Source organism: Prosopis cineraria, unplaced genomic scaffold, assembly GCF_029017545.1.
Source record: "Prosopis cineraria cultivar Desert tree isolate PC_DT_omini unplaced genomic scaffold, ASM2901754v1 PC207, whole genome shotgun sequence".
Classification (NCBI taxonomy): domain Eukaryota; kingdom Viridiplantae; phylum Streptophyta; class Magnoliopsida; order Fabales; family Fabaceae; genus Prosopis; species Prosopis cineraria.
Genome location: NW_026555534.1, coordinates 1 through 23,461, shown reverse-complemented (window position 1 = coordinate 23,461; position 23,461 = coordinate 1). Strand labels below are relative to the sequence as shown.

The 23,461-nt window shown below is 34.8% G+C and overlaps 1 protein-coding gene across 2 annotated transcripts; it reads left to right on the top strand.

Annotated features, from left to right (window-relative positions):
• The first annotated feature begins 2,013 nt into the window (after positions 1-2,013).
• On the top strand, positions 2,014-16,856 carry LOC129295873 (DNA polymerase zeta catalytic subunit). 2 transcript variants are annotated; one of them, XM_054934461.1, is made up of 24 exons: positions 2,014-2,898; positions 3,291-3,373; positions 3,589-3,646; positions 4,009-4,058; positions 4,176-4,288; positions 4,434-4,476; positions 4,577-4,645; positions 5,115-5,228; positions 5,355-5,526; positions 5,629-5,720; positions 5,816-5,991; positions 6,084-6,231; positions 6,527-7,835; positions 8,448-8,675; positions 8,896-9,182; positions 10,020-10,162; positions 10,331-10,919; positions 11,294-11,440; positions 12,286-12,561; positions 12,883-12,990; positions 13,501-13,706; positions 14,514-14,817; positions 15,163-15,774; positions 16,485-16,856. In XM_054934461.1, the coding sequence occupies exons 1-24, from the start codon at positions 2,787-2,789 to the stop codon at positions 16,656-16,658; spliced, it is 5,613 nt and encodes a 1,870-aa protein (XP_054790436.1). In that variant the 5' UTR covers positions 2,014-2,786; the 3' UTR covers positions 16,659-16,856. The 2 variants fall into 2 exon arrangements, with proteins under 2 accessions (XP_054790436.1, XP_054790438.1); XM_054934463.1 differs by lacking the exons at positions 2,014-2,898; positions 3,291-3,373; positions 3,589-3,646; ... (2 more) ...; positions 4,434-4,476; positions 4,577-4,645 and having other exon boundaries at positions 5,114-5,228; positions 5,383-5,526; positions 16,485-16,855.
• The last annotated feature ends 6,605 nt before the right edge of the window (positions 16,857-23,461 follow it).

Here is a 23,461-nt window from a genome sequence, read left to right as displayed (position 1 = left end):
GAATTACTTATCATTGTAAACATAAGACATTGAATTGAGATATACAAATTAATGTTCATAACCTGGCTCTGATACCACGTGTTGAATGTATGTATCTCAATTCATATAAATAAATAAAATAATGTATACGTACCGGAAGAATCCATGAGTACTTGAGAAATCTCGATTACCTCGAGTGTAGGCAGGTACACAACCCTCAGGTCCCCAAAGCCTTCAGAGAGTTCATAGATAATGGAAGTAGAGGAAAATCAGTCGTGTGTTTGCGGTTACCTACTAATCGTCTTATATAGATCAGATCAATAACCGCCTTATTAAATAATTAAATAATTATATTATCTATTATCTCTGACTCAATCAGTTAAGAGATAGGAAATAACTAACGGCTACTGGATTGTGAGTTGGGCCTCTGCCCATTGGGCTCACATGTGTGGTCCACCTATCACGGTCCACACAAGATCATAAGGACCAATTTATTGGGCTTATTAATTAATGCTAATTCATAAATAATATTCCAACAGAAAATTACTTAGCTATTTTGGATTTGGACGAGGTTGAAGCATTGAGAAGTGGGAGGGCAATGAGAGATCCCATCGGATTGCAAGAAATCAACATGAAGATTGAGTACAGATGTTGGGGTTGAAGGGGATGGACGAGAGTTTGCAAAGATGGAAGAAGGACAAGCTGGAGCCCGAGAATTTTTTTATTTTCTCCCAATAAAGGGTCATTTGGTAATTGGACAACAAATTATTTACTATAAAGGATCGAGGGACTTGAAGATTGTTTATACATTATTTTATGAGATTTTAGAGTGATTAAACAGTTTTTTAAGGACTCTTCAGCAAGTCTCCTTAATGTCCTGTTTGGTTGAAAAGAAAACTTAAAAAAAAAAATATAGGAGCATTTTGAGAGTAAAAAGTAAAGAACTTTTTCTTTTTTATTTGGATAAGAAAGAAAAAGTAAGAAGAAAGAAAACAGGGTGTAGATATTTTTTCCTCTATATTTTTTTCATAACTTTTCTCTTTAAGAGTAAAGAAATTTTGAGAGTAAAATTTCATTTCATCATCTACCCTCTCCCTTCCTCTTATCAGTTTTGGCGCTCAGACACTCATCTATTTTATTTTTTATGCGTAGCAGTGCTCAAGGCTCCCATCTTTAATCAACCCAGGCAGCATCATGGTCTTCATCGATGGCTTCGTCTTTTCCAATGTATTCCTCACTGCAATTCCTCCATTCGTGGTCTTCATGTTTGAACAGAAAGTAAAAGTGCCCATTTTTATTTTTAAAATATGAAAATAACATATTTTTACTAAATTATTTAATTTTAAAATATAATGTAAAAATGCATTTTTAACTACTAATTTAATTTTAAATTAATTTAATTATGTTAATTTTAATATAATTTTTACTTTTAATTTATTTTTACACTTATAATTACGTGAAACATGATATATTTTGATATAAATGCATTATAGTTATTATGATATCTGTTTATTTTCTTTCTTTTTTATTTTTTTTTATCTATCTAAACAGAATGAGTGATAATATTCTCTTTTTAGTTTTCTCTTCTTTTTATTTTTTAATTTTTCTTCCATGCAAAGGAAGGTAATTTAGAATTTGGCCATTCAACACTTTTCATGGTTATGGGAGAACTCGCTTCTCCCTTACGCTTCCAAGCTAATTTATAACCCAGCCGTTCAAAATTAACTGACAGTTTGACTCTAATTAATAGAGGGAAATTACATTTAATTGATGATTTAACGGTTTACATGCTTCTGACAGATGGGAGAAATAGCTCCTCCCTCACGCTTTCAAGGTAATTTCTTGCCAGATTTTATTATGTAACAGAAAATTTGTAAATTGATTGATGATTGGGATTGATTGATTAAATTTAATTTTGTAGTCTTCATCACAATCTAACTGTCCAATCCGCCCCCATTAAATTCCTAGCCATAGAAGGGCCAAATTTTAACCGCCGTCAATGTCCCTCGAGCCTCACCGCATTCGGACGAATTCGGTGACCAGACGCGGAGCCCGTAATCTTTTCCGTCGCGCGTCGTCATGAGAGAGGGAATCTCCACAGCTTCGTCGAAGAGTTATACACGTGACTCATCGTCTTCCATGTTCTTCATTACTTTTTCATTCCTCCCTTCCTCATTCTTCGACCAGTCTTAACTTCCTCCAATCTCTGGTGGGGTTTCAATTTTCTCGTTGTCTCGTGCGGGTTTTTTTGGTGTAGCATCTGAGGGTCAAATGACACCATAAGTTGATTCTTCTAGAGAGGATGGCTCTATTTTAGAATGATCTGTTATGTTCATGGTTTCTCACGTACATTTGAATTTCTTTGTTGCTTGTAAGTTAGCCGTTTGCTATTCAAAGGCTAGGAGTTGAGAAGTGATTCGCAGCACAGAGCTGCAATGTCAAACAATTGCTAGGTGCCATCTCTTCTCAGCGTTAGAAAATGATCGTATTCGACCTTACCTGCCTCTTGAAGCTCTTCCCGCCAACGGATACTCCAAACAAGCTCTCAGAAATGTGTTAAGTTTAATCTGGAAAATGGAAGGCCGTGATCGAGTTTGAACGGGCGGTGCATTTGCATTTTTCGTATCCTGATGACGTGGCGTTTTGTGAACTTTTCGATTAGTTGGACGGATGGGATTCATGGCCGAACAGGAGTTGCCCGCGCCGAGGAGCCGAACGCTTCCAAGCTAAACTTCTTCACGGTTCCCTTGCTACCTATAATTTTGACCCCTTCGTGTTGGTGATTTGGCGAAGGTTCAGAAAAACCGATGGCAGACTCAAAGTGTAATTCGAAAATGTTCAGTATACGGATTGTGTCTATCGACTACTACATGGCACAGCCGATTCCAGGCCTGGATATCTGTTACAGTAGTTTCCATGGTACGATATTCGATTCATTTACTTTTAACAGAGAGTCAGAGATGTATTTGTCAGTTCAAGTGACACTCATTTGTAACCTAGTTCCAAGCAATTAGCTTATGAACTAGAATTTGGGCTTCCGAAGGGACGCTTAAGCGAAATGAATGGCGCGGCTTAGGCAATAAGTAATGTCGGTCACGATGTTGAACAGTTGAAGAACATTTTCCTTTTGGGTTTATATCTTGAACTGAAAGCTATATGGTTTTTTCTGTTATTCTATAATTTCATGTCATGAATAAGTGAAAGTATTTCAAAGTTTCGGTTAGTTCAGAGGCGATGAAACTTATGTCTTGAGATTATGTTTTCTCACTCATACTTCGTATACCTTCTTCTTCTTTTTTTAATGATTTAAGGTGGGAAAGTGAATGAGGTTCCCGTTATAAGAATATACGGTTCTACTCCAGCTGGGCAGAAAACTTGTTTGCATATACATCGGGTAAGATGTCACTATCTGAGGTTGTAACATTTGGTGATTAACAATAGGTACAAGTGGTAGCAAACATTGTTATTATCATAAATACATTATTAGATCTATATTCCTTTGACGCTCTTTTTTTGGTTTAAAATTATTCAATCATTCAATGTCGTTAAATTTACTTTATGTTTTTTTATTTAACATTATGGCTGAAATATCCATATTATGCTCTGCAGGCTTTGCCGTACATGTATGTGCCATGCGCTGATATACCTCTTCAGTCAGATCAAGAAGGTAAGATAAAGTTTAGAATTAGTTTTTTATTAAATTAATTTTTAGGGGCATTTCTTGTTCTTTTTTTGGTAGAATTTTAGGGGCATTTCTTAAGTTATGCAGGACATTTGTTCTCAAGCACTTGTTGGCATCTTAATTTTAAACTCAATTTATTTCATCCTTCTTAATTTCTCATAAATGAGAGTGTGTTCTGTTCATACCTGATGTGATAATGTCCATTAGCGGGAGTGCTTAACAATTTCAAATATTCCTGATGATGTTTTTGATTTGTTAAATTCTCAGAAGTATTCATGCTTCAGAAATATTTTACATTTTGTTTAGCAGCTTAATAACTTGAATGGGTTTTTCTTGATATTGAGCAGGAGATGCGTACACATATAAGGTATCTGCATCTCTTGAGAAAGCCTTGAAGGTATCTTTGATCACGTTAGATGAGTTCGACCTCTCTATCGTATTCTATTATGCCGCCCTACTTATAGCTGTAATATTACAAATGGGGATTTAGTAAGCTTTTCTTCAACTTGCCCAGCTAAAAGGCAGCAGCGGTTTGACAAGACAACATGTACATGGCTGCAGCCTTGTAAGAGCAAGGAGATTTTATGGTTATCATTCATCAGAGGAATTATTTGTGAAGATATACCTGTATCCTGATGCTTTATATTTGTTCTGTCCTTTGTTCTTGTTAATAAGTCATCACATGTGCGGTAAAAGCTGATGGCATGATGACCTGTAAAAGCTAAACTGATAACATGCTCTAATTATTGGAAGCCTTCACAAATTTTTCAAGATATTATCCACAAGATGTCTCCCGTGCTGCTAATCTACTATTGGTACAGTTTGATTAGAGTCAATTCTTTCATTGGAAAAATGGTCCTTAGTTTGATATGATGCAGTGAAGATTAAGCTTTCATAATGACACACCATTTTTAGGTCGGTGCTGTTCTTGGCAAAAGCTTACAGCCCTATGAATCACATATTCCCTTCATTCTTCAGTTTCTGGTACGTATCTCTACATGAACTATTCAAACTGCATTATTTTGCAGTGAGGTAAGTGAACATGATGAAGCGTTTTTCTAATTGAATTAGTTATATTTTCTTATGTAGGTAGACATAAGCATCTGGTCATAATTACCTGCTTAATTGAGTTGATCCAATATTATGTTCTCTTTTCTTTATTCATATGGTGGGAATAGCTTGGGTGAGTCTGTAATGTACAGCAACTGTCTTCTGAGCTTTGTGCTTGGATGTTGTTATTAGATATTCTTATGCTAATGTATCCTCATGCATGGGTTTGTTCTTATGGTATCACTATCTCTAATACGTAAACTTTAACTTTAAATTAGAAAGATATTTTTAGAGGGTTGTTACTTAAATTTGAAAATTTAAAACTATTATCAATCTCCCTTTACTAATTAGAAATAAGATTAAGAATGGGTTTGTAAAGATATGAGCTTTCTTTGTTTGCCAGGTTGACTATAACTTGTATGGCATGGGTCTCCTGCACTTGTTAAAGTTGAAGTTCCGCCATCCTATGCCAGATTCTTCTCACAAGAAATTGATTTTCAATAATCAACGGACAGGGGTGAGTTGACTTGTGTGTCATAAAATTTCACAATCGCCCAAGACTTTTTCACTGTTTAACCTACCAATTTTATATCTAATTATGTCCCTCATGGACATTTATGATTCAGTTACATAATATTTTTAGGCTGATACGGATGGTGATGCGTGTTTAGGGCCAGCAGCGTGGGCCTTATCAATGGTCTCACCTGATCGGATGTGGCAACTTCCAAGTGAATTGGATGCTTCATCAAATCATGAGGCTCATTGCCCTAAACGTCAAAGCACATGTGAACTGGAGGGCGATGCTTCTGTAGATGGTTTTATTATACTAACCCAAACATATTTACTTAAATAATAAGTTTATCTTATGAGTGTGTTTTTTTTTTGGCTGAAGTTATTGAAATAATTTGGTTTGTCAGATATTCTTAATCAGCAGTTTAAAATGTATTCGTCCCTCTCACAAACCCGATCAGATGTGCAAAAGGTTCAGTCTCTTGTACCAATTTGGAAGGTAACATAGCCATCTGTCTTTATAAGACTCGCTTTACAAATTATACTGTCTGAGAAGTGAGAATGAACTAATTTAATTGCTCTATGTTGTTTCAGGAGCAGCAAGAAAGGACTGGCATTTATGAGGATACTATAACTCGTGATACTGGGAAGCCACTGCCAGAAGTTGTTATGAGAAGTCTTTCTGGTGGTCTTGACTTTGAGAAAAAATTTGTTGAAATGTGCTGTGAAGCTGAAACCTGTGCATCTTTTATTTCATCTGAAGAGTCGAGGTTTGTATGTAGCCATTTTTTCCATACAGTCATATAGTTCTCTTATATGTTTCGACTAGCAACACTAGTGGACAAATTTTACATTATTGCAGAGAAACAGACATAATAGGTTCAGCATCGCCACCAGCTTCACTATGCAAAGATGCCAAATTGCATGAAGAAGGGACTGAGGCAAATCTCAGATTGTTGACTGTTGATGAAATGCAATCATCTGAGATTATTGGAACACAGGGCAAAAAGGCAACATTTTCTTTCCAATTTTTTAATGAATACCAAATGAAGATTCTTACCCTTGAATCTCTGAACATGTGAATAGATGATTGAATTATATATTTGACATTCCTAAATGAATTTGATGAAAGTTACTTCAACGATTTGTTTAATGATAGGAACATCCTTGGACTAGCACTCATTCATGGCTCATGATACCTTGTTATAGTTTTTATTTTATATGTAGATATATAGATGGGGTTTATTCAGAAGTAAACTGTTTCTGAAAGTACCTCATGTATATCTGTATTTCCATGTCTTTCAGGCTGCAGATAAGGAAGCATTGAATCTCCTAAAGTGGCTTGCAACTTCTCAAGCTGCAGAGGATATTAACTCTGATGATGAACTTATTCGTGAAACCATTTTGAGTCCCTTGTTACCTGCTACAACAATTGATAAGGTGCTGGAGAAAGCTAATATGGATTACGAAAGTGAGTCCCAAAAGGAGTGTCAAGATATTCTTGATTCCATTGACGATCAACTTCAGCTGGAGTCATCAAAGAGAAAGCCACCTTTTTCCTCAAATTTTAATTGTCCTGTTGAGTCTTCATCAAACAATATGATTCCCCAAGTTGATGGTTCTGCCGATGATGAGTTTGCAAGCCCAAGTTCTGGTTCAGAGGGAATTTCATTTGCACTGGACCAAAAAGGTGAATCCAAGAGGTCTTCCAAACACTGTATACTGCAAAATACCAGAACAAATACTTATAGCAAAGATAACAGGAATAAAGTATGGGGCACTTTGCCATTGTCAATGACCCATAACAATTTTGATCATGCTAGTTTACATTGTGGCCATACTTCTGAAAAGGAAACTGTAGAATCTGTTGACTCAGATTGTTTGGCCAGAAATGAGATAGAGAATAATGGCATAAAGAATGGGGATGAAGGTGTTTCAGACATAAAAGGAGTACAAACACTGGATAATTGCTCTGTGCGGGACTTGATGAGGAGAAAGAGATGCTATCGAGTTGAACAAGCTGACAGTGAATCTGAAATAACTAAAAAACTACATTTAGATGGGGATGAGAAACTCAAAACTGATGGAGAAACAGAAGTCCAGAAGAGCTGTGTCCTGAAAATGACCAATCATGATTTAGTGTGTAGGAAAGCACCCCTTGTAGCTGGCAGTCAAACCGGACTGAGTCTCTGTGGACCGAAGAAGTTTCACTCTACTAGTTCTTCTGATTACTCAGAGGTTTCCAGTGGTAAAAAGTTTAAGGTTGACTCAACACATGTACAAACTGACAACTGTCCACAAATTGACATGGCAGCCTTAGGTAGTGTGCAAAGCTCTTCGATTGAGAATATACAGTCTGTCAGAGATAATTGCATGTATAAATGTCCTTATGGAAGCAAATCTTATGAGCAACACGGTCAGATGAGGTCATGTGATATTGTTGTGGGTGCGAATACTGCAACTGACATTCAAGTATTGCAATGTGTAAGAAGTGATGGCAAAAGACCTAGAGAGAATTTGGGTTTTTATGAGACTAGTGGCATAGAACCTTCGATCAATGACATTATGGGTGATCACATGAGATTAACCTCTACAAGGGCATCTGCCATGGCAGGTAGGAATCCCTGATGTAATGTGTTCTTGCCAACCATGCCTGGTTCCATATGCCTGTGATATCTGTGTAGTGTGCCTTTTCTGTCAAAGTTGGAATGCAATCTCACTGTGCTAATTCATTTGCCTTCTTTATACTTTTGTGGGGCATAGAGCCTGCCATTCTGAGGGTGCTTGGTATTTAGCACTTCCATAGGAAACATTGAAAGGGCTATGTGGAATTATCTACCTTTATGTGGAAATAGGATTATTGTTGCTAATATTTGGTTGCAACTCATAGGGTAGCAAAAGTATGCAGCTTCTATCTTTTTTGCTCATGGTCTAATCTTGGTTCTGGATACATATGTTTCAAATGCTTGTTTGTTATTGTCCATAAAGTGTTGATGAACTAACGGAATCTCAGCACCCCCCCCCCCAGGCCAAAAAAAAAAAAACCTCCTGAACCTGGAAGTGACTAACTGTAAGTCTGTAACCATAATTTATTTTCTAAACTTCAGCTTTTTATAACAGAACACTTTTCTTAGTTTGTTCATTTTCTTTGTGTTCTTCAGCCTGATGATGCTGCCTGATCGATGAAACGTAGTAACTGACTATTACATTTGTCTGTTTGTTGAAGTGAAACCTCTGGATGATGTTATTCCTGCTTCTGCTGGTAGTTACCAGAATGAGATGGAAACTTGGAACAAGCATGTCGCCGATAATGCCCCGGATTCTAAGGGGAAAAGGGTCTTGGGTGTTGCCAAATACTATCAGAATGATGGCTCTCATCTATGCCTATTGAAACCCAAATTTTTGCCTCCTTCTGAGGGTAATGTTCGGAGATGGCTACTTTGTGACGAGAGAGGTATTGCTTAAATCATGTATTCATAACAAATTAAAGGATTTAGATCTTGTTTGGAAATACATTAAAAGTATAAAAAGTTCTTGCTGGCCTTCACATCTGAAAGGTATATTGTGTTCTTATTAGAGCAAAATTTCACGTTGCAAAATTTTTTTAGGATTATTAAAACTATCTGAAAAATCATTTAGCATATTTTTGGTTGATCCTGGCTTCCGCTTTCCAGATCAAATGTTTCAACAATCTGATGCAAAGGAGAAGCATATGCCTAAATGGAATACAAGACCTTGTCTTATGTCTAAACATGTCCAAGATGTTGATTCTGAAAAGAAGTCTCCATGCATCAGCAGTGGAGAAATGAATATAATCAAAACAAGCTTGGACGGCTCGCAAGATACTTCTCAGATATCAGGCCCTGATGGGAAATCAACGCCTACTCCTCTTAGTCAAATTGGATTTTGTGACCCTGCAAGAATTGGCTGTGGACAGCAATTGACGGTACTCAGTATTGAGGTATTAGAAATCAAGCTTTTCTTAATATTGGTGTATTTGCAAATTTTTTTGTAGTTGTTAGACGTCTTTTGAATTTTCATGTTAGGCATTTGGAGTCAAGTTTTAGTTGATTATCAAGGAAGGATAAGAGAGGGTAGAAGAGATAATGCTCTCTTACATTTCCGATGGGAATATTCATGCTTACGTGAATGTTTACTTGAGAGAATCAAGGAGAGGAATTATGCCTACAATCTGTTCCTAATCTCAGCAGAATCAAAAGAATCAAAACTAATGCTAATTGCATTAATTACAAATATTCATGGAATATAGTCTATTTATTCTTTGGCAGTGAGATACAAAAACTCCCACTGGAGCGTCAAATGACCACTCCTATTACTGATTGTGCCTATTTGATGGTGGTGATAACTCAATAATCAGCCATAATATCTGTTTCATTCTTTGGATGATTACGTGGTTATAGTTTTTCAGTTTATCACATATCTATTGTATCAGTGCCTTTTCCAATATATTGTTCTATACTTTTGAATAATATTTATTAAAAAACTAATATTTATTAAAAAACTATGTATTTCTTGGTCCATTCGATTTATACATGTATGAAAAGATCAAAATCTTTTGCTCAAGTGTGGGTTTCCTATTTTGATCCCTTAAAAAAGTGTGGATTCTATTTCGTAACTGTTGCTTGATTTAAAAAGTTCAGAAGGTAAGTTTAAAAAAAAGTGTGGATTTTTTTGTCCTTTAACTATCTTTTGGAACTACATTTTCTATTTAGTTAGTTTTCCAATGAACCTCTGTCAGCTTTGTTACATAGGTCTGACTTGCTCGCAAAACTGGCAGGTTCTTGCAGAATCAAGAGGAGAACTTTTACCTGATCCCCAGTTTGATGCCATCAACATTGTAGCTCTTGGTTTTCAAAATGATAGTGACACTGTTGTTGATGTTCTCGTCCTTTTGCATTGTAAACTAGAACCTTGTCAAAGGTAGGGTGAAAGTGGTATGACTTTGCATTTGTCAACTAGTCGTTTTATGACTGACTCATTTTTTGTGGTTTCACACCTTTATGCCTCAATTAGAAATTATATCTCTCTTCTAAGTTCCAAACTTAGAATGTGTTTGTGAAATTGATATCCATGCTAATTTGTTTGCAGAAATTTTGTGAGTCTATCAGGCTGCAAGGTGTTGGTTTTCACAGATGAAAAGCACTTGCTAAAAAAATTTATTAATATTGTATCTTCGTATGATCCAGATATTCTGATGGGTTGGGATATCCAAGGCGGTTCTCTTGGTTTTTTAGCAGAAAGGGCTTTGCATCTTGGATTAGGGTTACTTAATAGTTTATCTCGTACTCCATCTGACTCTTGGATTACTTCTGGTGATACTGAAACTTCTGAAAAAGACATATCAGCAACTGCCGTTCCTGATATATCTAGTGCAGATGATGTACAAGAAAGTTCGATAATTGAGGATGAATGGGGACGAACACATTCCAGTGGAGTTCATGTTGGTGGCAGAATTGTGCTTAATGTGTGGCGACTTATCCGTGGAGAAGTTAAGCTCAATTTATACTCAGTTGAAGCTGTAGCTGAAGCTGTATTGAGGAGGAAAGTTCCTTCAATTCACAACAAGGTCCTAACCAAATGGTTTTCTGGTGGTCCTGGAGGAGCAAGGTATCAGTGTGTCAAATATATTACTGAGAGAGCAAAGCTGAATCTTGAGATATTAAGCCAACTTGATATGGTATGATAGCATATGACTCGATAGCCCAAATTTTCTTTTATGGGTCTTTAGTGCACATAGTTTTGATAGCCTTTTTGTGATATTCTCTTACAGGAGCCTTTTTTAATGTTTGTCTTGTTGCATTGGAATATAAATGTGTTTACACTTTATTATAGCTCATTTTTCTAGCTAGTTATACGAGCTAATTTGTGGCTCATTCGATTCCTTAATTTGCTTCATAAAAGCTAACTTATTAATCTGAAATAAGTTAAAATTTCATTTTTGTTCATTTTTATTTTTGTTTCGTTCTTTTTTATACTTTTGATTTTGATGTTTGTGATTCCTAATCATCTTTATTTCCTGGTGGGTTGTGCTGATTCTTTTTTCTTTTGTAGGTTAATCGAACATCAGAACTTGCTCGTATTTTTGGTATAGATTTTTTTTCTGTTCTCTCCAGAGGTTCACAATACCGTGTCGAATCGATGTTTCTGAGGTTGGCACATACACAAAACTATCTCGCCATCTCTCCTGGGAATCAACAGGTTTGCATGATATTTTCCCTTCACAACTTATCTATCTGCGAAATGAGATACATGTGAATACATATCAGTGCTTTGATGTAAAATGTCCGTATGTTCCTATTGTAAACCGCATTCTTCTACACTGTTTTTTAAAAAAATCGGAGCTCTTCGGAATATGAGCAAGAATCTTAAACTCACATGCTAATAAAGCCAGGGAAGATCTCCAAATTACAATAAGAATTCAATCCTAAGCTGATTCTTGCAGTACATCATACTCATACGCCTATCTATAATGCAAAGAAAAATAAAAACTAACTAGAAAGCATAACTGACTACTGACACATCCCTAAGCCTAAGATACATTACCAACAATGAATTATCATAACAGATACACTCGCCTAAAAGGTCCTTAATATGCTACCGCCTAAAATCCTGAATTAAAGGCAAAGTGGTTGGTTTAATTAATAAGTCTCCTTTGAATGGCCAAGTCAGACCTCTACCCCCTTTCCCCACTTTTTCCGTTAGTATGTGTTTCACATGGTACCCATCACTGAAAAATTTTGACTTTATCCTACACTGTCATATGCTGGTCCAGTTCTTACTCTTGCCTAACATGATGTAATTTTTGAATTCAACCGTTGCAGTTTTCATCTTGTCTAGTTATGTGGTATTGCGTGTATATATGTTATAAGAAATCCTCATAATAACAGAACACGGCAGCAAACACAATGAAATGATTGGTCCTTGGATGAAGTTTATATAAGAAAAATTATTGTTTACACAATCATTTTATCGAGAGACAAAAATTGTTTAATTATCATGCAATGTTTGCTTTCTTCACTTGACTCATCATTGCCTCATTTAAGGTTGCTTCTCAACCTGCCATGGAGTGCCTGCCTCTTGTGATGGAACCAGAGTCAGGATTTTATTCAGATCCGGTTATTGTATTTGACTTTCAGTCATTATATCCATCCATGATAATTGCATACAACCTTTGCTTTTGTACGTGCCTTGGCAAAGTTGTGGCATCAAAAGAAAACACGCTTGGGGTTAGTTCATTTTCACCAGAGCAACATGTTCTGCGGGATCTAAAAGATCAGATTTTGCTTACTCCAAACGGTGTTATGTTTGTTCCTTCGAAGGTGATTTTGTCAAATCTTTGATACTCTGCTGACTATTAACCGGTGTTGAATGGCTGTCTGCCATCTGAATTATATTTTATTTTATGTTTTGACCTGAATGAATACCATAGGTTTGACAGAACTGTTTTTTTTCCCTTATAAATATCAGGCTAGTTTGTATTTCAGCTGATCGTCATCCTGAAGTCATGCAATTATTTCTTTGTCAAGCCTCTTTTCAACTGTCATGCATGTGAACTTTTATTGTAAATGCGATCAGCAAGTCTTTTATTTGTATCCTTTAAACTTGTGACAGCAATCTTATGGTATAAGTGTTTCATACAGGTTCGTCGAGGTATACTGCCACACTTGTTGGAAGAAATTTTATCAACTAGGGTAATGGTGAAACAAGCAATGAAAAAGTTGGCTCCTTCACAGCAAGTCCTTCAGCGGGTGTGGATGTGAATTTGATTTTAACATTAGCTTTAATCTTAAGAACTTTTATTTGTGCCAGTACATGTCAATATGTTATACATTTCATAGATTTGATTCACTTGCCATGGGAGAGTTTGTGATAGATCTCTTTCTCAATTTATTGAAGAATATGAAAGGCTTATGCCTGTAGAGGAAAAATGGAGGGGGACACCTAGAGGGATAGTTATGATATAGGTTTGCATTGCATTTTTTGAGTAGTTGGACATAATTTTTTGGTTTAGAACCTTCATTCCAGAGAGGGGGATATCAAGATCTGTGCTTGAGAAAGTGGTGTTAGGAGAGTACTTGCCCTCAAAAGCCCGCTTCAGTGCCCTTATCACGTTGCATTCTACATTTTGTGTTGAGCTTTATGTTAATATTGTTGCGAGCACTAGTTAGGGAGCTTCACTGGTTCGTAACAGTTTGTAAGTGGTTCTTGTATGTGCACCATATGGACGTAACTTGAAAGTACTACAATCTCTGTTTCAGATATTTAATGCAAGACAGCTTGCTTTGAAGCTTATATCAAATGTGACATATGGCTACACTGCTGCTGGATTTAGTGGTCGTATGCCTTGTGCAGAGCTTGCAGACAGTATTGTTCAATGCGGCCGTTGCACGCTGGAAAGGGCTATATCATTTGTAAATCAGCATGATAAGTGGAACGCAAAAGTCATTTATGGAGATACTGATAGGTATTGCTGCAGTATTTCTAACTTGTGGTTTGTGTGCTGTACAGGTTAAAATACATCGATAGAAATAATAATTTTGTTAAAGATAAGTAAGCAGTACAAAGAAATGAGGAGTAAAGGGGGGCTCTAAAGAGCCTTCCAATCCCTCTGTAAAAATCCATAAGGAAACCACCTATTCTCAAAAAAAAAAAAAAAAAAAGATCATTTGCTGAAACTCGGAGGCCAAAAAAGCAACTCCGTCCACAGCAGATAAGAAGGCAGAACTTTTTCATTAGACACTCGCATTCCTTTCTAACCAATAACGCCCATATTAAGCCAAGATAGCAAACTGTGAAATAGCTTTACGCTCTTTCCAACCAAAGCTAGCGAACAGTTTAGATATAACTTGAATGGTCTAGAGTTTGTTTTTGATTTAATTAATTATTATTTTTTGAAGTTGGTAATTGAAACTTATTTTTGTTGTGTTGTTCCATTTCCTTTAAAACGGGGGAAAAAGCCAACATGAAAAGAGATCTTAAAGTCATAAGAATCTGATTGATGAGGTCATTGGTCAAAAAAGCCAGCAGATTTTCTGGATGCACCTGTTGCTCCCGAAAATACCAATGACCTACCTTAAATCTACCCGGTGACTGCAACTGCAAAATCACATTACATGTACGGGAGGAGAAAAAGATCTAAATTTAGACAAATGATCAGTATTTATTATTTTAAGTGATATTAAATATTGACCTCACTCCTATCTCTTTTATGGCTGTCCTTATGTTTTTTCCCCCCGAGAAATAATGTCATAAAGTGGCTGTTCTCATGCAGCATGTTTGTTCTTCTCAAAGGACGCACTATTAAAGAATGTTTCCAAATAGGGAGTGAGATTGCTTCTGCTGTCACCGCTATGAATCCTAGTCCTGTCACCCTGAAGTTGGAGAAAGTTTATCAGCCTTGTTTCCTCCTTACTAAGAAGCGGTATGTTGGTTACAGTTATGAAAGCCCTGATCAAGGTGAGCCAGTTTTTGATGCTAAAGGTATTGAGACAGTTCGTAGAGACACGTGTGGTGCAGTTGCAAAGATAATGGAACAGTCTTTGAGGCTCTTTTTTGAAAATAAGGATTTATCGGAGGTAGAAATGCTTGCTGATTTATTTTGTTATCTTTTTCGTGGGACTTAGTGAATAGTTCCTTTGTCATGTATTTTTATTTTGCTATACTTTGGGCAGAAACTATTGTTTCGATATTGTAATCACACTTTCTAGAGTTTGCTCGGTTTTCTTGATGGAAATGATCTCCGCTTTTCTATACCTTCCAATCCTCCCCTCTTTTTTTTCTTGTTAAAAAATTCTTAGGATTTTTGTTAGGTGAAAATAAATACTTAGAAAAAAGAAGATTTCAGGTAATTGTTCTGAAAAAGTAACAATATTAGTTTTGCCTGGATTGCTGTCATTCACCTTGTTTTCCTCTGAATGCAGGTGAGAAGTTATTTGCAACGTCAGTGGAAGAAAATTCTTTCGAGCAAAGTCTCCATTAAAGATTTTGTCTTTGCTAAGGAGGTTCGTTTAGGTAGCTATAGTGCAAGGACATCATCTTTACCTCCAGCTGCAATTGTTGCCACCAAGGCAATGAGATTTGACCCTAGGGCAGAACCGCGTTATGCTGAGAGAGTACCTTATGTTGTAATCCACGGAGAGCCTGGAGCCCGCCTGGTTGACGTGGTTGTGGATCCATTGGAAGTTTTGGCACTTAATTCCCCACTCAGAATAAATGACTTGTATTACATCAATAAACAAGTAATACCTGCTTTGCAGCGGGTGTTTGGGCTTGTTGGTGCTGACCTGAACCAATGGTTCTTAGAGATGCCCCGTCCTTTAAAGGATGCACGTGTAAAGCATCTCATTGCTCCAAATTCACATCGAACGAGAATTGACTCGTATTATCTGTCAAAACATTGTATACTGTGTGGCGGGTTGGTTCAGGCGTCTGCACACATATGCATTCAGTGCTCTGAAAATGGAGTGGCCGCTGCAACGGCTGTGATTAGTAAAACATCAAAGTTGGAGCAAGAGATGCAGCATCTTGTTGCTGTAAGTAATTGTTTACTTTTTTTTAATTTAATCATTTGTTTCAAGGAATCAAGAAATATTTCACACGTCCCTCTTCCAGGCTGCTATTTTAGGTTCATTGTTGTTCTTGGGCTATTTTTATTGGAACACCTCATGTCTTGGACTCTTTATCATAGCAATATTGCTATTAAAGTAATTAAATTGTAATAATATCGCTCCTGACATTAAATGGATAAACAATGACTGTTAATTTTGCTGATTCAAAAATAAGTTTGACTCAAATCGTAGCAATATTGTCCTTGATGATAAGTCTGAGTTAGTGAAGTTAATGGTCAAGTTGCCCATTTATCGTTATGAGCAACTTTTCTATAGTTTAATTACTTTAAGTGCAATATTATTATAATAAAGAGTTTAGGATATTGGGTGCTTCTTCGAAAATAGTTCAAAAAAAAAATGAATTTTAACTCTTCTTTTTCCACTTCATTCATGCATGTGGAAAATCGACCCACTTAATGGGATGAGTCTTATTGTTTTTGTTGTTGTTGTTATTGTTCATGCATGAGGAAAACAAACATGAACGTCCTGTGTAGTGCTGAAGTTACATGTAGTGACCATCTCAGTCAATTATCTGCTTCTCTTTATTTTTTCCTTTCCATGAATGCCATTTATCACTTAGCCCCCATGCGTGTCATTTATTGCGTTGATGTTCGTGTGTCGGTATGCTCTTGTAGATATGTGACCACTGTGGAGGTGGAGGCAGGTTTCTGGAAAGTGATGTAAAGTGCACATCAATTTCATGCTCGGTGTTTTATGAGAGACGAAAAGTTCAGAAAGAACTACTAGCGATGAACCATGTTGCTGCTGGTGCAGGCTTCTATCCGAAGTGCATGGTCGAGTGGTTCTGAGCAGTCAACTGTTGCGTTTGAGCCTCTGATATGTATGTATTTATTTGTGTATACGATTAGATTTTAGGAGGTTTGCCATATTTGGTTTTCCCCTTATTCACAAAATTCATGTTTCCGCATCTTTCTCAGCTACAAATATTCTTATATTAAGAAAAAAAAAAAAAGAAGCAAATCTCTCTGCTTCATACGTGCGAAATTATATAAAAAAAAAAAATACTCATTGTTTCAAATTATATAGTACTTTTGAAGGAGTTTTTCCGTTTCAAAATATAAAAAATTTGGGTAAATTAAGGTTTCATTAAATGCAACAATTTTAATATTATCCTTTCTCTCTATGAGTAATTTATGTCCCCTTTTTTAATATGTTAAATGATGTGTATTTTTAAAAATTATATTTTTGTTTTGAAAAGATAAAGTCATTAAGTGTATTTAATGGGGTTTATTGGTATGTGAATTTGTCTAAAAGTATTTTATAATTTAAAACGAAGGGAGTATTATTTTTAGCTTTGTTTGGGATGGGAGTAGAGTCGGGAATAAGGGTTGACTCTGGAGGGCTGGGCTTGGAGGTCCTGTTTAAATAAGGGTTTGAATTTTGAAAATGATTTTTTTTTTAAGTAATAAGGCTTGAGGGCTTGGCTCTGATAAGCTTTGTAAAATAGGGTTCGAGCTCGGGCTGCCCTTCAAGTTTTATTATATTATTTTTTTTGTGAAACATGTGTTTGAAGTCAATGACTTGCTCACATGATCTTATACGTATTATATTATTATTAATTTTAATTTATTCTAACATTAATTTAATATAATTTAATAAATATCAGTGTATAGTATAAAATTTTAATATTTTTTATTTTTTTATAAATTATTATATTTGTTTATTTATAAACAATAAATTATTTTTTAACCAAAATTTAAATTTTTACTAGACTTTTATATGTGTGTGTTAATTTTTAAAAAATTATGAAAATTTTGATTTTTTTAATTTTAAAATATTTTAATTAATTTATAATGTTTAATTTTATTTTATTTTTTAAAACAAGGTTTATAGGCCTAACCCCGAGTCCTTCACATAAAGGTTGGGTTTGAAAAATGAGGTTAAAAATGAGAAATCGAATTTTAGAGCTCAGACCATTTACAGTCGTGCCTGCCCGTTTGTCCAACTCTAAGATGGGAGTGGTCTAGTTAATCCTAAATACTAATACTATCTACAGAAAGTGGCAAAAAAAATTCTTTAAAATATGCAAATGATAATCAAGTTCTGCAAATGTAATAATTAGTTTAAGCCTCTTAAAATTTTTTTGACATAATATCTTTATAAAAATGATTATAATGCTCCCAATTTAAAATAAGAGAAAAAAGGAGAACTTGTTATTTGTTATTCTGTTTTAGTCTTTACTAGAATAAAAATAATTTTTATTTAAATAAAGTAATCATTAATATTTACAATACTTGAATTTAAGTGATTCAATTTTGCAAATGAGAAGTTCTAATTGCTTATCTCATTTTAATTATTGTATGGAAAAGTAATCATTAATAATACTTAAATTTTAGTTATTAAAAAGTTTGTAAAATAAAACTTGTCATTGCTATCCTATTTTAATTATATTCAAAAAAACAAAGTTGTTATTACTCAAATTAAAGTATTACTTTGTGTGCATTTCTTTTTATATTTTAAATCAGAGGCATTATATTTATTTCATAAATGACATTAATGTCTGATAGGTTTGAAAAGCATTGAGAAGAATTATCATATTTTAAATGATCTTATTATCATTTACATATCTCAATAGGATTTGTGTCAAAACTACCTACGAAGTAGAGCTGGTAATATGAGCCTGCAGGTTAGCCCATTGTGAGTTGTGGGTTATGCGGTGCGGGTCGGCTAACTAGCATCTTGACGGGTTGGTTTTTGCCCAACTTGCTAACCCCCATGATATTAAAAGTTATAAATTCACCTCTTTTTATTTTTGTGTGATAAAAAAATTATGTTTTCTTCTTAAAAAATTAATTATCTAATAATAATAAAATTCCTTCCAAATCATTAAAATTACAATCTAAAACTTGAAAATTTTTCTTAATCAATAATAATATTAAAAGCTTTGTCAAAAGTTACAATAATATTAATTTGAGTTGATTTCTCTAAAGCTTTAAGTTGTACTAATTATTTTTCATAGTTGGTATAGGTCTTAAAATTATTACCAAGTACTAATATATTTACTCTCTGGACACGAGTGAGATAAAACTTAAAGAAAGAATAACAAGTTAATAACTAATTACCATTTAAAGGTGTAGAATATTTATATATATATATATGAGCTGCTCTTTGCATGCCAACTTGTTAGCACTTTTAGACTATCATATGACTTTGCCAAGGGAGAAGGAAAAAACAATATAGTTAAAGAAAGGAAAAAAAAAAAAAAAGGCTACAATAGGGAAGCTTTTTTATTTAAATTAATTTGTGAATTTGCATGGCAAAAAGATAAAGGCTGGAGCCGAGGGCCTAAGTAACTTCGAAAGGAGGAGGATTGAGGTTGCTAGTCACTAGAGTTTGGACTGAGGTGAGTTGCGATGGCAACGGGACGACACTAATAGCGACAATGATGACTCACAGTGAAGATTAAGAAGGAATGGGGCAATTCTAAAGATGAAGGGTGAAACTGAATGATAAGGCAAAGGTTTTGTTTTGTGTCACCAAAGTTTATGAAAAGTCAAATTTAAAAAAATTGTGGGCTAATTCACGGATTAATGGATTAGTTCACTGCAAGTTCAAGTTATGCAGGATGGGTTAAAAACCCAACCCACATATAAGTGAATCCACTTTTACTAACTCACCCCTCTACTATTTAGTGAGTTGGTGGGTTGAGCTCATGAGCTCAACCTATATTACCACATTTCCAATTAAATATATTTACATAAAGATATATTAAAAAAATAAAAAAAAGGTTATGTTCACTTTAGGTTCAAATTTTAGAGATTCAAGATGGGAGCTTGAATTAAATTAACTAGTTTGGAAATGTCTAAAATCAAATTTTATTAATCCTTGATATGCTTTTAATAATTTGGTTTTGTGTAATTGGTTTAATTTGGATTTTGTACAAACTTCACATGTATGTATGATTTCACGTAAAATTATTTAAAATATATTTTTCAATAAAGTAATAAGGGTTAAAGAAATAATTTGTCTCATCAACTATAAACTCAATAGTAATTTAGACCTTAAACTTTTTTTTTATGTAATATTTCCTCAATTTTAAAGATGGTGGTGTGATGTAACTTTTACTATTAATTAAAGTTAACTTTAATCATCAAAACATAACAAAAAATAACAAAAAATTACAAGCAATGATAAAGAAAATTACAAAAAAGAATTCAAAAAATTACAAAGACCCAAGTTTTTTTCTATCATTTTTTTATTATTGTCAAAGTTAACTTTGTTGACAGTAAAACAGTATGTTACATAATTTTTAGAAATTGAGAAGGAATATTATACAAAAATAAAATTAAAATTATTGACATTCTTGAACATATAATTTAAAAATAAAATTATTATTTATATACTGCGGAATTGCAAACTAATGTGAGTTCTATATATTATATAAAATATGATATGGTAAATAAATTATAAACACGAATAATATAATTTATCATCAATCAATCTCATGTGCAAATTGTCGATGAACAGTAGATTAACAGTGAGATTCAAAAAATGCTCTCCAGTTTTGTCCTTTTTAAGACCATATAAATGACTAGAACAGTAAAATGCCAAAACTGCTCTCCACTTGTCAATGTTTTTCTCCTTCCCAGGCCTTCAATTCCCTCCTCATCAATGTTTCGTGGGTGCCACGGCAGTTCTGGTCTTCCTTCCTTAGCACGAGTCCCACCCCTTCAATTCACTTTACTTATGACTGTCTCACCCTCTCGTGTCTAGCTTTCTGTCCCCATTGGTGTGAGTTTCTATCTCCAATCTCCATGGATTACTTCCCTCATTATTTACCTCCTCACGTCTTCTTCACTGCTTCGTACCACGCGACGAGCACTGTTTGTTTCTTGGGCCATACTTCAAGTTTGCCTCCCTCATTTAACTTTGTCTGCTAACAATATTTTCCTAGCCCTCCGCGACTCCTTCTTGCATTGTCCCATTTGGCATCCCTCCTATCCAATTTAAGACAATGTTTGGCAGTTTCTCTTAAGACGAAATGAAAATGAAGTGGGATGACTAAAATATTATACCATTATTTGAAAGAATTTTTTTTAAGAAGAGTGGAGTGGCTTGGGGACTGGGGTGACATTTCAAGCCTGCATTTGCCATCCTACACCCATTTATCAAGGATGGAATGGTACGATATATGTAAAATTGTTACAAAGTTACCCCATCCTTCTTACCTCCTCTCACTTCTTGCATCCTCTTACCCTAGAACTAAAAAACATAACTATATCTAATTTAAATATATTCATTTTATAATTATTCTTAAATAATTATCAAATAAAGACAATTTATTTCTCTAATAAACTTATAAAAATTGAATTATTTCATTCCCTTTCAATCAATCTCACTCTACTTACATTGAGAACAAGGTAAATTACCGTTCTACAACAACAACAATAACAACAAGTCTTTATCCCACTAGGTGGGGTCGGCTATATGGATTGCAAGACGCCCTTGTGCTCTATCATTTATCAAGCTTTTAGGAATATTATTAATTAAGAGATCGCGTTCAACAACTTCCAAGAGTGTTCTCTTAGGCCTTCCTCTACCTCTTTTAATCGGACTCAAAGTTATATGTTCCGCTCTTCTCACTAGTGCCTCCCTTGGTCTTTTTTGTACATGCCCAAACTATCTCAACCGATTTTCTACTATTTTTTCCTTAATAGGTGCCACCCTCACTTTTTTGCGTACGTGCTCATTTTGAATTTTATCTTTACGTGTATGTCCGCACATCCATCGTAACATTCTCATCTCTGCTACTCCAACTTTATGCTCTTGCTGTCCCGTTAGAGCCCAGCATTCACTACTATATAACATTGCCGGTCTGATAGCAGTGCGATAAAACTTTCCTTTAAGTTTATTAGGCACCTTACAGTCACAAATAACTCCTTTAACTTTTCTCCAATTAAACCACCCAGCTTGAATTCTATGTGAAAATATCTCCACTGATTTCGCCATCATTTTGAATAATGGCTCCCAAATATCTAAACTTTTTCACTTGAGGTATAATTTGATCTCTCAATTTTACTTTCAAATTATTGTCGAATAATCCTTTACCAAATTTATAATATAAATATTCCGTCTTACTTCTACTCAGACGAAAACCTTTCGACTCCAATGTCCTCCTCCATAACTCAAGTTTACAATTACCCTCTTCTCTTGTCTTTGCTATAAGAAATATATCATCCGCGAAGAACATACATTTCGAAATTTTCTCTTGAATATGTTCCATCAAAACATTTAAAATCAAGTGAACAAATAAGGACTCAGAGATGATCTCTAATGTAGTCCAATCTTTATAGAAAAATCCTTTGTTTGACCACTAGGCGTTCTTATACTAGTTTTTACCCCCTCATACATATCTTGTATGGTTTTAATATAAGCAATCCGTACTCCCTTTTTTTCCAACGCTTTCCAAAGCACTTCTCTTGATATACGGTCATAAGCTTTTTCCAAATCAATAAAAACCAATGTGTAGATCTTAATCTTTACAACGATACTTTTCCATTAATCCCCTTAGTAGATAAATCGCCTCTGTAGTTGATCTACCTGGCATAAAACCAATTAATTCTCAGAAATACTTGTCTCCAATCTCAACCTGTGCTCAATTACTTTCTCCCACAATTTTATTGTGTGGCTCATGAGTTTAATCCCTCTATAGTTAGTACAATTCTGAATATCTCCTTATTTTTATTAAATAGGAATTAATGTACTTCTCCTCCACTCATCAAGCATTTTCTTGGACCGTAAAATCATATTAAATAACTTAGTTAACCATCTCACCCCTTCTTCACCTAAACATTTCCACGCTCGATAGATATACAATCAGGTCCGTTGGCTCTACCATTGCCATTTTTTTAAGAGCTTTCTTTACCTCTTTATCACGTATTATTCGATAGAATGACAAATTTTTTCTCCTTTCACCAGTTACTAAATCCTCCAAGTTTACTAAATGAATCCTCTCCATCATTGAAAAGTTTAGAAAAAGTAAGTCTCAGCTATTTTTAATTCATCATCTGTAACTAAAATTTCTTCCCTCTTCATCCTTAATACACCTTACCTGTTCTAGATCTCTTTAATTTTCTTTCCCTACTCTTGGCAATCTTATAAATATTTTGCTCTTCTTCCTTCGTCTCAAGGCTCTTATAAAATTCTTCAAAAGCTGTAGAACGAGCTTCACCCACAACTCTCTTAGTTTCCTTCTTAGCCATACGGTTCCGATCCCCCATTTTCCTCATTGTTACACAAATGTATGGCTTTTAAAACAGTTCTTCTTATACTGATTTTGTCCTGTATACTATATTAACCACCAAGACTCCTTATCTCTCGGACTAAAACCTTTTGATTCTCTCAAAATTATTTTTACAACCTCCCGTATCTTTTTAGCCATATCCTCCCATATGATGTTAGCACTTCTCTGAGATTCCCAAATTCCTTTTCCAAAAGGTAAATTACCGTTTAATAACATAAAATTTAGTCCTTTTAAACTAATTGCTTTTATATTTTGGGGAGTTATGCACAACATATCACTTCCTTCCACCATTTGTTTGGACAAAAAGACTTGATCTTTTTTCTTTAGATTTTGTATGGGTATTGATTT